Source organism: Poecilia formosa, unplaced genomic scaffold, assembly GCF_000485575.1.
Source record: "Poecilia formosa unplaced genomic scaffold, Poecilia_formosa-5.1.2 Scaffold30, whole genome shotgun sequence".
Lineage (NCBI taxonomy): Eukaryota > Metazoa > Chordata > Actinopteri > Cyprinodontiformes > Poeciliidae > Poecilia > Poecilia formosa.
In genome coordinates, this window is record NW_006799969.1 from 909,637 (window position 1) to 927,075 (window position 17,439).

Genomic DNA, 17,439 nt, shown 5'->3' on the forward strand with positions numbered 1-17,439 from the left:
TTTTGACAGAGCCACACACACTACTACTATTATGTTTACTTTTCTATAGAAGATTTTGTTCTGCAGGCTGACTAATAAATGTTAAGTCATAATTTCGCAGGTTGGTGAGATTAATATTTGACATAGGATCAGGTGGTTTGGTTAGCATTTGCCTAATCTCAACAATATAATCCCTTGAAACATTTTTTTTTTCTCTTAACTCAGGTCACATTTATTTATTAATATTTTGTTTTTAACCATGTGAAGCATCTATATGTGACAGACAGAAAAAAAATATCAATTTGGCATATTAGATGGAATCATAAGTTATGTTCTCTACCAAAATGGTAGACTTGTCAAATTCTGAACTACATGCCTGACAGTAAAGCTGCCGTATAACTTTAAACAAGTACAAGATTCTCAAAAAATCTCTAATGTGGCAAAGAAGTCTCCAAAGAAGAGTGGACTCAGATTCCCCTACAGTGATGTAAAAGATTGCTTGCAGAGTGTTAATGTAGCTGAGGCCAGTTTAACTACTTTTTCACATGGAGCCAGGTTGGTTTGCGGTATGTTTGTTCCCTTACTAATTGAAATCATCTTTTGAAAGTATCTTTTTGTCTTTAGTCTGGTTATATTTGAAACCCTCGATTATGAAGTTTGTTTGATAATCTGAAAAATTTGTGTGACACAAAGTCTGATGCAGAAGAAATCTGTAAGGATGATAAGTATGAGAGTGAGTACATGCATAGTTCTGCCTTTTACTCCACAATTTAAGGAACCTTTAACAGCATAACGCTGGATTTACAATTATTGCCTCTGTGTTTGATGTCAGACCGCTGGCAAAGCCGACTCATTCTCTGCTGTTGCCAGAGTGGCAGGCAGCGAGAGGTAGAGAGACAGACTCGTCCTGACATATGCTGGCTGAAAGGAGACCGGAGCTCTTGCAGTGAGCCCCGAACTGCTGGTGCTGTACGCTGTGTGTAGCTTCAAGGCTGTTCAGTGAGAATGGCAAGGCGCTGCACTGGGTAATTTTCAGCCTGACTTTGACTAAGCAAAGCAGCTTATGTAAGATTTTGGGTCCTTGGTGAGATCAAGCAAATACCCTCCAAGGCCCTTCAGAGCTTGTGTTGATAAATGTGTTGCTGAATAGCAGCCCACACTGTAAAACTTTAAGCATCAGCACTACATGCATTGGCCTTTGTCAGTTTCTCCCAGGCTGACTTTGTTGAAGGCTGTCACTGAAGTGGCTGTGAACTATCTCGATTATGCAAAACGAGCAGAACTAAGCAGAAGTCTTGCATATCCATTACGTTGGTTCAGTTTCAAATATGGCTTTCTGCTTCTCCAAGTAGCACTAATTTCAGCAAGGCAATTTGTCTAGTAATGTCCATGAATGAATAGCACTCAGTAGCAATGTAAGATCAGTAAAAAGGGTTCAAACAGATTTGAGCAACAGAAGTAGGCCTGCTTCACCATATCTGTATAAAAAAAATAAAATATGCACAATCATGTTAAGAAATTTGAGCACCCTATAAAATATTACGTTCTTCTTGGGGGAAAAGTGTCGAAATATCAATGTATAATTTTGTTTTAATATACCTCCTGACATGGAAAAAGTAGGTTATTCGCAAGCAAATATTAAAAATTAACCTTGTAATACCAAACATTGTCAAAAAATACTGTATGTATATTCTGAGGAAGACTTTAAAACATGCAAAATCTTAATAAGTAGTGTCACCCAGTTTGTGCTAAAATAGCTTCAGTGAAATGCTTCTTGCCGCATTTCTTAGTTTTTAGGCAGTCCTCTGTAGATTTACTGCTATGTTTTGGGTCATTGTCATGTTACAGGGTACAATTCTGCTTTATTTTTTTCATATATGAACTCATAATTTCTTCAGGCATCCTCTGACATACACAGGAATTCATGGTGGATTCTATAGAAGTGAGCTGGCCAGATCCTGATGCTGGAAAGCATCCACAAAGCATAACACTCCCATCTCCATACTCCATAGTTAGTGTAAGGTCCTTTCCTGGACATAAATATTCAGTTTTAGGCTCATTTAGCCAAAGAACATTAATCCATAAGTTGTATATGTTCTCTTTGGCAGCACTTTGTCTTAAAAAGCGAAGGTTTCCATTTTGCGCATCTCGTATTAAAGGAGAAGTTGCACAGTCTCTTTGTTGTTGTTGGACAGGCATGCACTTTGATATCAACAGTAACACCCTGCTGTAGGTCTGGTGCTGATAAATTAAGGGGGGTTAGAAACTTCTCTTAGCATCTTGTGTTCTGCTGTCAGGATGAACTTGCTTACATGGGCATGATGGAAATTGTTTTGAAAGTTTTCAGCGTACAGATTATATTCCGTACAGTGGAACTGCTGGTTTCAAATTCTTTTGAGACCTCTAGAAATCCTTCACCAGACTCATAAGCTGCCACAATCTTCTTTCTGCAGTTCTTAGATAACTCCAGCAGTCAGGAGCACATCAAACTAAAAATCTTAAATCTAATCATTTAAGAGGACCAGATCTTGTTCAAAATCCAGAGTAGCAGGTTTTCTAATCACGATAATATGGTATTTTATATGGAATTTTATCCATTGAAAATTGGAGTGAGCATAGAGGTGGCCAACTTTTTATGTTATTTATGTTATACAGATTTTTTTTCAGCTTTATTTGCTTATTTAAACAACTTTCGATATTGTTTTATTGGGTATTGATATCAAATATCCTTATGTCCAAAGATACTAGCAAACACACAGGCTTTCAGAGGGTACCCTAATTTTTCTACATAACTGTATATACCTTTAGAAAAGAAAATAACCTTTAAAACTCTAAGTCTTTTTCCAACCCATGCATAGAGATCACTGCAGCAGCAGGGTCAGGTTTGTCTCTAAGAGTGAATCATTTTTCTTCCATAAAACATTTTTTTCTTCACACTTTTCATCAGTAACAGACTCTTTCATGAGGAGTTCCAAGGCCACCTCCTACAAACGGACTCTGTACTCCTTGAAGCTCCTTTTGAAGGGTTTTCTATGTTGGATCTTCTTGGATGACATAGATTCAGATCTTCATAATTTGTGTCCTGGACGACCCTTTGATTAAGAATGGAGCTGCAGGTTTTGTTTGCTCTTTTGTTATTTTATTTTATTTTATTCTCCTCAAACTTTACGAAAATGACAATAACAAAAAAAAAAAAACAAAAAAAAAATGCCAAGCTATTAACTGCAAGTGCCATCATGTTGACTTCTTCGGCATACTGTAAAATCATTTCTTGCATCACTTTTAATAGGTTTTTAAATAAAACAAAGAGGGGAACAGCTCCCTTGTTTAATATCTAAAGTGTATGCCTGTATTTTAGCATTCTGTGGTCTCACATCTAAGGGGACTGTCTATGTTTTAACTCTAGAACCTATAATATGAAATTCTTCAAGAGGATTTTTTTTGTAACTATGCTGCTGAAAGAGCATCACTGAGACTAATAAAACACTTCCTTTAACTTGGAATGTGAGATAAGTCTATGATTACTAGATAAAGTAATAAAAAGGTAGTTGTTAGCTGAAATTATTTTCATCTCTTGTATATCATATCTATTGTAAGAATGAATATAATGCCAAATATTCATTATTTGTAAAGAATATATTATATATAGATATAGATATTAATATATAAATATATAATATATGCTTCATTGGAACAACTATTTTCTGCTTTGTTCATATTTTCTGTTTCGCTTATTTTATAACTTGATATGATGGCATGCAAAAGACATATTTTGAATGTATTTATTTACTACTTTATTTCATTCAGAATTACAGCACTGTCCCATTGATGTTTCCTGATTATTTAGACGCATTTCACACGTGCATTTCTCAGTGTGGGTGACATCTGTGCAACATATTGCATTTTTAGCTTTTCACTTTGTATGATTTCAGTTAGACATATGCATCCTCCTTTCTTCTGTCCAAACTGAGCAACTTGAAGATTTTCCCCTCTTTCCAGTTTGGTCGTTGCTTAGGGGTCATCCATTGTAAATAATATTGCAATTAAATTTTTGTAGAAAAGATTTGGAAAATTTCTTCTGAGTTTTGTCTGTTTATTTCATTATTTACTTCTGTTTGTATAAGTGTAAACTCATTAATGTTAGTGACAGGGACTAATTTAAGGCGTTTTTCCATTACTTTCGGTAAATAGTACTTACATGATAACATAAATACGCATAAAATTTTCCACATTTCTTGTGGAAATTACAAACCTCAAAGCATTTAACAAGGATCCTGTATGATATTTAGAAATGGAAATTATTTCCAATTCTACTCTGCAAAAATAACCAAAGCTCATTCAAAGTAGGCAGAGAAAAATACAATTCAAGTATTACCACAAATTTTCAATTGGATTTAGAATTCGACTAGGCCATTCTAGCATATGCATGACCTCAGCTTATATTAGACCGTTTCATTATAGCTCTGGTAGTATTCTAAGAGCAGCTTTCCTGCTGGAAGATGAAATTCTTCCAAAATTCAAACTCCACCACAGTTGGATGTTCCAACAGGATAATGATCCCACAAACACATCAAATCTGGATTTGGAATGGATTAAGATGCTTACTTTATAAAATGCCACCGGGCACAACCATGCCCAACCAATGTCAATATGCATTTTATTGTATCTTCGAATTATTAAGAGATGGACTGTAGCACAATAAACAAATTTAATAGATTTTGACAATTATTTTGAGTTAAAATATTGTTGCCATTTTTAATTTGGAGGTGGATATTTGTCCATCCATCCATCCATTTTCCGTCACCCTTGTCCCTCAGTGGGGTCGGGAGGGGTGCTGGTGCCTATCTCCAGCTCACGTTCCGGGCGAGAGGCGGGGTACACCCTGGACAGGTCGCCAGTCTGTCGCAGGATATTTGTAGATAAGTATTTGTATATTTATTATCTTATGTATTATACAAACTCTATTTAAATTACCACATACATAAACATTTATCCGACTTGTTAATCGTGAAAAATGAAGTGAGTGGAACAGACTTTCCATGTCTGCAAGTCACAAATGAGGGCAGTATGCCGCCCCCTGCTGGACAACAACAGCCCGGCAGAAAGCAAATACTTGGATGCAGGTAAAGCACCCTGACATGTTTACAAATCGGCATATTCTGTATCTTAACGCTAATTTTCACATACATTCATTTTGTCGAGTATTTAATTTGCCTTTGTTTATGAAACGGATCGATTTCAGTATCAATGACGTATTTCGGAGGCGTAACTTCCGGTTTGGGAGTCATGTGACCAAATTGGAGTCTTATGACGCGAGACTTCCTGTTGTAGTCGGATGATACAGAGACACCGCGTTCAGTACAAACACATCACGGTGAGTAAAATTCACTTATATTACCTAATTATCTGTCAGATTGTCCTGGCCGCGCAGTTGCTTTCTTATTCGTGTCATTATGAAAAAAAGTTTAGTCTGACTCATCATGTCAGTTAGCAGAGATAACATTTTGTTTCTAAATTTAGCTGGTAACTTCACGCAAGAAGCGATTTTATCACTGTGTGTTTCAGATAATTAAATATAAAGACGGTGTGTTGAAGCATTTTGCGGCATTTTATTGCTAGAATCATAGGGAGGAACTTGACAAAGAGGTGCAGTAAGCATGTGCCAGGTTTTTGACGATATGGGTATCCGATCTGATTGACCAAAGAACTATTTTTCTCAATTAAATTAATCTTAACTACATTTAAACTACAAAGCTAGGCCTTCATAATACACTAAGAGCAGATTCTGTATAAAGCAAGTTTGTGATGTGCGGGATCTGTATTCATTTTGTGATAATGCATTAAAAAAATGTGCAGCTTTGGGGGTGAGAGGGAAAAGGGGATGAAAACCTTCACTTGTAACAGTCATAATCAGCTGATCTTATTCTCAAATGCATTTTAAGATCTGTCACTCCACCAGCAATCAAAGAACAACATTTTTGCCTAGCCATTCTTTTGCTAGATTCTTGTACATTTCATTCATATCCTCACCTGTATGACTCATTCACTGCTTTCAGTTGAAGCACACAAGTGGCTTGTTGCTAACGCTAACAAACGCCATATCCATACGGGCATGAGATTCTGTGGGTCTTGCTGTTCATGCGTCACACATTAAAGCTCTCCCACTGACTCTCTTTACAGATCCCGTCATTTTGTTTTTATTTTGTTGCAGATTGTGGGGATTGCTGCATCACCAAAATGCCTGAGACTAGATGTTATGCACAAGGATTTTACTATAGGGTGAAAGCCCTGGTTCTCAGTATGGTGGCACATAAAAACCTTCTGATTGGACAGTGCGTTGTGGTTTCTCATGTTTGTTAAGTTAAACTATTCAATCTTGGTCTTGTGCTACACCTCCAAGCTCTGTTCTGCCTTTTGTGTTCCTCAGATTTTAAGTCATCAGTTATTATTAGCAAAATTGTGTTTTGACATTTAGAGTAAATATGTGTTGACATTTTGAAATAGTCATGTATTCAAGTGCTAATTAGATGCCTCATACGCTTTCACTCTATTACATCTCAGTGGATGACATGACTCTACTTTAGCAGTCTTGTTTGTTTGTTTTGCTGTTTTGCAGGTACCACACAGTATGCATTTGCCGATTGAAGCTCCCACCTGCAGGTGATCTTCTCCACCTAATCAGCTTCCTCCTTCCGTCACCATGCCCACTGAACAACAGACCACTTCTCTACCCCAACCCAGCCCAGAGTGCTTTTCCTGGGACTATCGCCTTCAGCTCATCAGCCTTGGCTTTGGGTTCTACACGGCTGTATTTCTCCTCTCCCATCTCCTGTCACTAGCTCTGTGCTACACTTACAATGCTCTCCCAGCCAAAGAGAAGGTCTTCTGGAACCTGGCAGCCACTCGGGCAGCGTTTGGCATTCATAGCTCTGTGGCAGGACTCCGGGCTCTGACTGAGGAGTCCGCGTTAAGCAAAGACAAAGTGATTGGCCAGGAAGACTGGTCATGGTTTCATGTCCTCACAGCTACCGGCTTTTTTGTGTTTGAGAATGTGGCACTACATTCATCTAGTGTCGTATTCCGGTCATTCGACTTGCCCTTGGCCACACACCATTTCTTCGCCCTGTCAGGATTTGCAGGTGCTGTGGTGTTTGATTCTCAAGGACACTTCCTGGCAATGGTTACTCTCCTCCTGGAGATGAGCACACCTTTTACCTGCATCTCCTGGATGCTGCTGAAGGTAAGAGCTTCATTGTTTTCTCTGTGTAAAGTCAGAGTACACATCACAAAAGATTTCTTTACTCAAGCCATATGAACTTATTGTTTATGCAAGGGTGTGTATGAGATTCTCATGGTTCAACTACATTGAGCTATGGTGTTTTAAAAAGTAAAATTCTTGCAACCAACAGGGGATAGTGTAAATATTTGTATATATATATGAAACTATAAAGGATGAAATAAAAAATAATGAATGACTTCGTAGGTGTGTTTGTATTATTATAAACTACCCAGCCTTAGATAGCAGTTGCGGCACAAATGTCAGCAGCTGCAGAATCGGTAATGGCAACTTGTCTAGTGAAACACCATGTCATGATACTTCCACCCCAAAATTTAAAATGAGTTTTGCTGCTATGTGATTTTATTTAAAACTGAAAAGGAAAATATTTTGTTATTGGTAAGTTGTCATGCAAAGACTTATCTGAAAGTTTGTTTCGGATATTTAACCATTTATATACACAGGTATAATAACTTGATATTAGGCGAGTAGCTTCCATCCAGCTGCTGCAGTGGTTTTCCAAATACAGTTTTAAAGCCAGCTGCCCGTCAGTACACAGAAACATTAGGGGAAGGGCTGTGCTGTTTTCCTGTCACAACTGGAAAAAGCTCAGGTCAACTTGACACTTTCTCACATCTCTTCAAAGATTTTAAAAAAAGTAAATGTTCCGTTTACTCTTTAAAACCTCAGTCTTGAAAACGGTCTCTGACTCACGCCAACTACATATTAAATGTTTTTTTTTTGTTTTTCTTATCACATGGTTGGTTGCTGTTCCTTTGTCACCTAATTTTAAAACGTCTCGTTCTGTCACTGTGTTTCAGTTCTCATTCGGCCTTCAGGGACATGTGATTCTTAAACAGATAAAGTTCAGTGTTGTTTAAAAAAGGAAGTTCTGTACTTGGTGTCGTTGCCCAAACCTTTCTGTTCCTTTTCATAGCATGTTAACATGCAATGGATATTCATGTATAAATGGTTGTTTCCTTTCTCCTCATGTGAAAGGCTGGCTGGGCTCGCACTCTGTTCTGGAGAGCCAACCAGTGGGTGATGATCCACATGTTCCACTGCCGAATGGTGCTCACTTATTACATGTGGTGGGTGACTCTGACCCACTGGGAGAGGATGAACACCCACGTGGCGCTGTCCCAAAGGCTGATCTTCTTCTCTGGACTCGCTCTGCTCACATTCATCATCAACCCCATCTGGACGCACAAGAAGACCATGCAGCTGCTAAACCCTGTGGACTGGAACTTTGGGAACAAGCTGGCACCGGCTAATGACGTTGCAGAGAATCAGTCTGGGGTTTCTAGAAAACCCCATAAAAACTGAAAAGCATTTACAAGATCCCAATCTGTCGAACTTACACTGCTTTTGTATTCCACTTCTGATAATTTATGTTTTAGATTAACACTTTTAAGAGCATGAAAAGCAATTTGGTTATATATGGTCGTGTGATCTAATCATGCTGCGTGTCGCAACAGTCTTCCATCATGTTGTTTTCCATAGATTTGTCTCGGTTTACTATTTTTTTAATCTTATTTCGGGTAGAAAAGGGTGTATTTTTAAATCAGTTTTGTAGAAGATATCCAAAACTCTCTGGGGAAAAAAATACAAATAAGATGTTTCCTCGAGCTCTGCAGCTGTCACACACGTACAGCAGAGTTTTTGTTTAATTTGAGGAAACTGACTTACTTGTTGGATCCATTAAAACCTAAATGGACAAATTAGTTTGCAGTCATCTTGGAGAGCAAGTCTTCCCACCTCAGTGCAGCAGAGATTTGTCAGTGCACACAAAAAGCTTTTCTTCTTTATCAATGGAAGAAAGCACTGGAATTGTTGCCTTCACAAAGGCCTTACTGTCTGAAATGGAGATGCAGTGTGACAAAAGTGAAACAACGATGACAACAGAACAAGCAAGTTATATTGAAACCAAGATGTATTTTTTTTAAAATGCTAAGAAATGTACTTTAAGCTGCAGAAGACGGGTATATCCAAAACTAACATTATTGCATATTTGCTTAGACTTGCTGCCTTATATTGGGTGTTTGCATAATGTGCATCTGTCAAGGGTTTTTTTTTTTTTATCTGTGCTACAAACATTTGCTGTGTTTTTTTTGTTTGATTGTTTGTTTGTTTTATGTAAAGATTAAGACTTGATCTGAAAATGTCCTCAAAATGCCATATCAACATTTAAAGGGGCAGTATTAAGTTATTTTGTTTGTTTGTTTGTTTTTTTCCAGTTGTACATGTTATAATGTCATTCCCTCATCAAAAATATACCTAGAATGTTGCTTTGATTCTTCACTCATTTGCGAAAAAACGCTTTGTTTCACCAAGTGCTGCCTTTTCCACACAACTTCTCCTCAAGCTTTTGCCTCACAGAACTTTTCTCTCCTGCGACTTCCCCACTCAGTTCCTTCAGACTAGCAGCAGCAGCAATTAGCAAACACCTGGTGAAACCATGCATCTGCCGAGGTCTACGTATGAAACACTTGACAGTGCAATGCTCCTAAGAATAATGTCATGACTCGCTGAAGTCGGAGTCTCGAAAAGAGCAGGAGCTTCTTAAAGAGACCGAAGCCCAATTTCAAGACATGAGATTGTAAAGTCAAATTACTTTTAAGTCATGTTTGATACAGCATTGTATAACAAATGAAGGGAACAGTTATTTCATTGTGCTATAAAATATCAATATATCTCTAGAAAATGCATAATACTGCCCCTTTATATGCCAAAATCATGGTCATTATAGACTATATGTAATTGCCTTTTTCAATTATATCAATATACACTGGAATAAGAAATTCTAGCAGATATTGATTATTCTGTTCTGGATTGAATGTGTTTTGATTCATGTCAAAACACAATATTGATTTGGTCTAGATAGTTTCAACTGGAAACACAGGATCTTGTGTCTGTGTGGTGTATGAATATGACTTTCAAAATAAAAAAAGATTTCTGATATGAAGCATATTTCTTTTTTCTTTTTACTTGAGTGGAGGTTTGTTTTGCTATTGAGCTACTGTAGGGATAACGCTAATGGGATGAGTAATTGCCTACCTATCCAGACATTTTAGGCTTGAGTCCTGCTTCCTCCTGCCTCATCCTGCTGCATACCTGGGCAAGTCCTTTGACTCCAAGTTACCTACCGATCTGCATTTCTGTTTTTGAATGTGTTCATTTGTGAGTGCTGTTGGATCACAACACTAGATGGCACCGTTGGAGTTACTTTACCCTGCTGCTCATTTTCCAAACATTCCCTTTAACAGTCGTATGTGTGTGAGTATATCAATAAAATTTTCAACGAAAAGTAATGTTAGAATTCAAAAAGTGAGTCTGGTTCAACTTATAAATGTACTAAATTCACTATTAATTTTCAAGCATTTCTTTCTGTTAGTAATGACTACATGGGTTATGTCTAATGAAAACCCAGAAATAGATTTCTTAGAAAACTATAAAAATACATAAGACCATTAAAAAAAAAGACTTTTAGTATGAAAATGTTGACCTACTGAAAAATATGTCCACATACTGTACACAGACACAAAACATTTTGCTGAGGCTCCTTGTGTTTGAACTACTGTAGTTACTGTAGCTATGCAGCATGACGTGATGGCAACCTATGGGTCTGCTGAGGTGTTGTGGAAGCCCATGTTGCTTTAGCCTTCATCTCATACTGTCTCTCATCTTAATTTTAATAGGTAGTGGCATTTTAGCAGTGTGGGTAGGTCCTTATGGAAAATCAAATCAGCATTTCCATAAAATGTGATCATCAGAAATAAATCAAGTTTTCGATTAATCCATTCAGATTAACCCAGTGTGTTGCTAAATTTCACATTTAATGCATTATGTGCATGAAGCACTCAAAACAATAGGACTCTGCGTTTATCAAAAGTAGGCCTATCGAAGGCCTATCAAAAGCTATCTGATTATCCTTTGTTCATATTTAAAATAAAAACAAAATCAAACACAAAAGTTATGCAAGTTGTTCAGGACTTTACATCTTTTTTCGTCTGAGAAATCTGAAGTCAAGTGGGAAGTTTTCTACCCGCTGATTCGTCCTACAGGAAAGAGCTTTGGAATGTTGATTGAAGTCACGTCAAGCCAATCACAGCTCGTCACACATCAGTCGTCCACCAATCGGCTGTTGACTGGAGGTAGAGAGGTTTCATGGATAGAATAAGCTGCTAACATCGGGAAGAGCCGAAAAGAGGGTTGAAAAGTGGATGTGTTGATGCGAGACAAGTTGTTTTACAAATGTGTTCAGCTTAAAACGTTTCTGTAGTATCGTGGAGCTATACGGGAATTGGATTATGGGAAGGCAATAAAATGGTGAGTTGGAGGCATTTTTCTAACTTTATGAGAAAGTTTAACAACTCTTTTGTCGTACTTGTTAAGTATCAGTTAACATTAGGCTGAAAAAGGCACAAATTGATATTTTGCGTGGAATACTAACCCCTTTTTTTCAAGTGTTAAACAGAATTGTGAAATGAAGGTAACGTGGCGTCTTATTTAACAGTGATGTTGCCAACTCTGTCAGCCACCAATATAGCATGCATTATAATTTAAACTCTCTTTGCCATACACATTCTTTAATTAGCTGGTCCTAAACAAGCAGCCTTAGGAATGTATGTTTTACTCAGAACAACATCAGTTGCGTTTGGTATTTGTTTAACATAGAACAGATGGACGTTTACTACCGCTTTGATTTTCTACAAATCACTTGTCACTTGTTTGTTTATGCAGAAACTATCTCTTGAGTGTTCAGTAAGTAGCTTGTCCTGTTTTAAACTACAGAATTAGGGCAGTTTTTATTCCTAATAATATAGTAGTGAATATATTTTAAAAAATCACATGGACCTTAAACTAGCAGTTTCCCTGAGATGCAGCTCAGCTACAAATTCAAGTAGTCATGCATGGCATTCCTCAGTCAGGGAGCACTGCACAGATTTGGTCAACTGGAAGTTCACTCTAAACAAGTTGTAAAACCGTGGCTTAAGGTAATTTTTTCCCTTAGTCACAACTTTTCAGCTGTTGTAAGCTGTCTGAAGATGGTTTAAATATAAATATCTCTTTGGTTTTGTTGTGCAATGTGTGGTGTCTTGCATGTAAAGCTTATTCTGCCAGGACAATGCTGACTTGGTAGTTGGTGGGAGTCACACTCTCATGCTAGTATACAAAACTCCACATGGGTGATTTGTTTAACAAATAGGCAGGGCGACCCTGCTGCAATGCTTTCTTTAATGACACCTGAAAAAAGCTGCTGGCAGTGCAATCTGAAAGCTAAATTTAACGTGCTTGCATGAAAGTGCTTCTTCTGTTGTACAGGTGCATCACATTGAATTAGAATATCATCAGAAAGTTAATTTGTTGCATTTACTAAATTCAAAAAGTGAATCTAAAACTTGATAATGGTTCATTAAATGGTTCATTAAACACAGTAATATATTTGAAATGCTTAATGTTAATTTTGATGATTTTGGCTTGTAGCTGATGGAAAAAAATGTTGCATAAGAACGATCAAAAAAGGCATTTTTAACATATCAGTCTCATTTTGCCATGTACTGTAAAGTATATGCATTAAATATTTGTTTGGGTCTCTTTTACCTTTTATCAGTGCAAATTGGCATTGAAGCAGTCAGCCTGTAGCACTGCCACATGGTGAAAGAAGCCTGGGTTCCTACATTAGGGACCGTTCCACTCATTCGCCTTGTTTGGGCTGGTCTCTGTCATCTTTCTCTTGACAACGCTGCATAGATTCTCAATGGGGTTTGGATTAGTTAAATTGGCAGGCATGCAATTTAGAACAAGACAGTAGTCTTGTTAGTCTGTATTCTGAACATAGGTACATGTGTGTGTTGTCTTTCCAAGAAGTGACTCCAACCCTATCCCCGTCCTTGTGAATCTCACCCAAACAGCTGAATGAACTTTGCTCCTTAATTCTCTCAACGATGCAGTCATCTCTGTAGCTTGTGTACCTTTTTGTGCAGGATGTTTTCCTTCCACCTAACTTTCCTTCAGTAGATTGGGTTACAGATTTGTATGACTAGTAAGCTTCTTAATGATTGTGCAAGATGAGACATAACATTTTTTTGTAAAGCTTAATTTTTTTTTTTAATAATCTCATGTAATGCTCCAAATTTCTGTGAAAACTGAATTTTGGATCTTCATTAGCCATAAACCATGATATAATATAATCAAACATAATATAAGTAAAAGCTGCAGGATGTGTGTCCTTAGCTGCTGTTATAGTTTGTAAAAATAGATGCTTTTTCTTGGAAAAATAACAGTTTTGAGAAATGTTCAAATTCTTCACTGTTATGAGGCAACAACTCTACTTGGCAGTAACAACTCATGCTTTTTGTTTTCCATGGCAAAAGCTGGAGGATGCCAGAGTTCTCATCAGTTCGGAGGCGTGCCATTCATTTTTAGAAAGTCCACCATGTAGTAACTGTCCAACTCATCATCCAGTCAATGATCCACTCAGATAAAACGGGGATTAGAAAAATATTTATTCAGCAGCTGGGAAAGAGAACTCCTGGCTCTTCTGCAGGTGCATGTGAGAAATCACACAGTAGATGCTTGTTTAACAGCTGGGAACATGCTTATATTTAGAATCAGAATGAACCCAAGAACATGACCGTTAAATATGGTAGGCATTGTAAATCACAGCCTGCCATACCCTTGTTTTTAGCTCCTTATATTTTCACCAATCCAGTCTTGGCTTTCTCCACTCTTCCAGAATCAGGATTTGGACTTCAAGTATGGTGATGTGTCGAATTCCTGCTTTCCCATCAAAATCCGTTCACCTTCAGCTAGGCAACAAAAGCTCTTTGGATTTGCTCCACACACACTCTACTTTAGTGTTCTTCTGGTGACATGTTGGGTTCTAAATGCTTTCGTGTGGCTTGCTGGATGGGTGGAGACCAGTTAGAAATGACAGCCAAGACTGTACAGTGTATGCTGGTTTTACAGCACAGCCCTTCTCTTCAGTTCCTCACAGTGTTTTTTCTGTTATTAAAGCAAGCTGTAACCAACTTAACAATGACATTTATTACACTGATTTTAAAACAGGAACGATGTGGCACAACTGTAATAACTTCATACATGTGGTTATATGACATTGTGAAGTGATCAGTGTCTGGTAGATTAGTATAGTCCGCAGTCGGTTCAGAAGCAGAGTTTCTGTGTTTGTTGGGCTGCTGAATGCAGACATACTCTCACATGTTTGATCGATCTTGCATACTAAATCAAATAAGCTTCCCTCTGGGCCTCATTATTTAAAACTATGTCTCCATAATCTACTACCTTATCTATTTTGTCCAACTTCCCAGCAGTCAAAATTCTTCAAAATGTCAGCTATCTTGTGCCTGCTTGTAAAACTTCCTCCACCCAATTTGAGGTCAGAAAGGGTGGTGCAATCAGCTGCGTTTTGGAGGCTGTACGACCCAGATGCTGGTGTGATTTTTGAGGTTAGCTCCAGATGGGATGAAGGGAAGGGACCAGACTTCTTCCTGGATCACTGTTTGAAGAAACTGTCTTCTAAAAACTGTCAGTAGGTTTGAGAGGTGATTTTGAGCCCATCTTTGACCCCCCCAAAAAAGCCAATCCAACTCATATGAAATAACAGCCGATGCCGCATACTGCAACTCTACCTAAATGGTGTCTGAGATGAAGTGGAGATCAGTACTGATCTAGCCATGGGCCAACCTGTCTAGTATGTAAAGGGACACTACTATTTCATCCATAAAACTTTTGAAAAATTTGTCTTTGGATATTTCTTGGCTCAGTTTCGATACTTCAGCATATGTATCTTGTTCAGTGGTGGTTGGTTTTCAGCCTTCCTTACCTTGGCCAATGTCTCTGACCTCTGAACATTTTGTACTTCTAGGTAGTCCATATTGCAGTTCTGCAACATGATGGAACCGGAAGATAATTGGTTCCTGGTAGCTTCTCGCTTCATTCTTCTCAAATTCTTGGCAGCCATTTTTTTTTTCTTTTCTCAACAAGTTTCTTACAACCCTGTTGACTGTACAACAAAACATTGATAGTTTTATGTTCACAACCCAACATTTAGCAATTTCAAGAGACGTGTGACTTTTCAAAGTCGGTTAAATATCTGTTTTGCTAAAGAAAAGAAGCTGCCAAAAATATGCACACCTTGATAGGGTGTTGACCTGCTAAAAGCCATAAGCTCTGTCATTACAGACAGACACATCACCTGCTATGCTTAAATCCATTAAGTATTCAAGCTTATCCAGCTTGGAGTTTATAAAAACGCTGATCTGGTCAAAATACTCACGTACCTAGTAATTGTACAGACATTGTTCATTACTGTACTGTTTAAAGCCTTCGTTAGCCTGGGTTTTTCTTTATTGGCCATGGCATGATTACTGTAATCCCGGCAGGAAGGTAAACTGCCAAATAAAACGTTTACCTAAAGACAGCAGACACAGCGGACAACAAGCACCACCCTGTCCTCTGGGCTTTTGATGATGACTCTTAGCTCATATGAGGAATTCCACTTTTCAATAAGTGGACTCTTGAAAACTCCACAGCAGAAACAAAATCTCTTACTAAGTTAAGAGGGCTGGATGTTGAAGCGTATCTCACATCAACATAACTAGACTGATGTTTGCTCTGTGGCTTCTCAAATTTTTGTTCTAAACATCCAGAAGTCTTAAGAAACTGCTAGTGCACCCCTCATTTGTCAGTGGGTGAAAGGAGGCATCAGTCCCTACGGTAAAATGTGATGTTTTCTCAATTTAATAAATTTATAAAAACTGAAAACTTCTACTTTAAAACATTGGTTTTAAAAGAGGCTTGGGGATCTGATTAGTATGTCTCCCTGGTAAGGTGTTCCAGGCATGTCCCACCAGGAGGAGACCCAGTGGAAAACCCATGACATGCAGGAGGGACTATGTTTCTGGACTGGCACCTTTTGATTCCCCGGCAGGAGCTGAATTGGTTGGGGAGAGGGATGTCTGAGTCTTTCTGCACATCATCAGTTCCTTCATATTTTCTATGCAACTAACTTCATATCAAACTTTATTTCCTGGACCACTGTAGGGAGCTGGAATACCACCTACGGTATTTCAGCCACAGAATGAATAATTTTCAAGTTTTGTTGTTGCAAACGTTGTTATAATATTTTTTTTTCTTTGGAGTTATCTGATGAAGTACTGATGCGTACATTTTTGGCTCCCCCTGCATCAATAAAATAGGCACACAAAAAGCAATTTAACTTCAACATTAGGGATTATGTTTAAAAGTGTTGTTTACCTGCCGTTTGTTCTTTAACATAGTGGAGATATTAGGACTCAGGTGAACAAATTGTGTGCATTTCACCAGCAGTCTAGATGACTGTTTTCCTGTCTGCATAACACAGCTCAGCTGCAGAGCTTGTAATGACATGCTCAGCTGAGCCTGTCATCAACCATGGTGAGGACTTTAGCTTTCTGCTCTTACTCTCACATTCACTGTGTTACAATGTCTTTCTTATAAACACTCTGCTGGAGAGGAGAGTGATGAAGAAATAATCTTCACTCTGGTTTGTAGCTCGTTCTTATTTAGCTGTTGCACGTGTCTTGCACTGTTTGCTGTGCTACTGCCGCTGCAGTAGCTAGGAATGCTTTCTTTGAGCTGATCCTTCCCACAGGATGAGACGGGTGGTAGTTTGGTGCTCAGGTCAGAACATGACACATGCTTTGAAAGATGTAATTTACCAATATGGCTTTGGGTTTTCTTTGTGAATAAAAGAAGAAATAATTGAGAGGAGGACCAAAAAAAGGTAAACATGGTAAGAATATTGAGCACAATCCCAAAACATTTGCATAGAAAGTTTGTTTTAATTCATTTTCCTTTGTGTATCCTCCCTTACTTCCTTCCCTTGCTTTCCTAAATCCCAGTGGATCCGAGGGGAAAGGTGATTCACACTCTAAAGCTCCCAGCTGTTAGTTTTGACTCCAAACCTCTGTCATGTAGCTACCTGTTTCTTTCTCGCATATCACCTTTCCTGTGTTCTGCAATAGATGGATCCCTCCCCAGACTGCACAGCATTATGGCTCCTCCTGCTTGTCCTTGTGGACCCCTCTCTGTATTGCACAGGCCCAAATCACCTCAGGCGATGCACATTCGATCTATCTCTGCTAGCATTAGCATCATCTGTTAGTTGCACTGTTTTCAGC

The 17,439-nt window shown here is 38.2% G+C and overlaps 2 protein-coding genes across 3 annotated transcripts in view; both read left to right on the forward strand.

Moving 5' to 3' along the window:
• Positions 1-5,257: 5,257 nt before the first annotated feature.
• cln8 (CLN8 transmembrane ER and ERGIC protein) lies at positions 5,258-10,216 on the forward strand. The gene is made up of 3 exons (XM_007549136.2): positions 5,258-5,353; positions 6,596-7,219; positions 8,255-10,216. The coding sequence occupies exons 2-3, from the start codon at positions 6,680-6,682 to the stop codon at positions 8,579-8,581; spliced, it is 867 nt and encodes a 288-aa protein (XP_007549198.1). The 5' UTR covers positions 5,258-5,353; positions 6,596-6,679; the 3' UTR covers positions 8,582-10,216.
• Positions 10,217-11,394: 1,178 nt separating this feature from the next.
• The window catches only part of arhgef10 (Rho guanine nucleotide exchange factor (GEF) 10), a 49,477-nt gene continuing 43,432 nt past the window's right edge, over positions 11,395-17,439 (forward strand). For both annotated transcript variants that reach the window (XM_007549137.2, XM_007549139.2), the window contains exon 1: positions 11,395-11,584. The gene's annotated coding sequence lies outside the window, so the exon portion shown is untranslated. The remainder of the gene's footprint in view (positions 11,585-17,439) is intronic.

Excerpts from the sequence above, each read along its gene's own strand:
- cln8 (XM_007549136.2), top strand. The coding sequence starts at position 6,680 with ATGCCCACTGAACAACAGACCACTTCTCTACCCCAACCCAGCCCAGAG. Across the intron at positions 7,220-8,254 it reads TCTCCTGGATGCTGCTGAAG|GCTGGCTGGGCTCGCACTCT; the intron begins GTAAGAGCTTCA and ends CTCATGTGAAAG.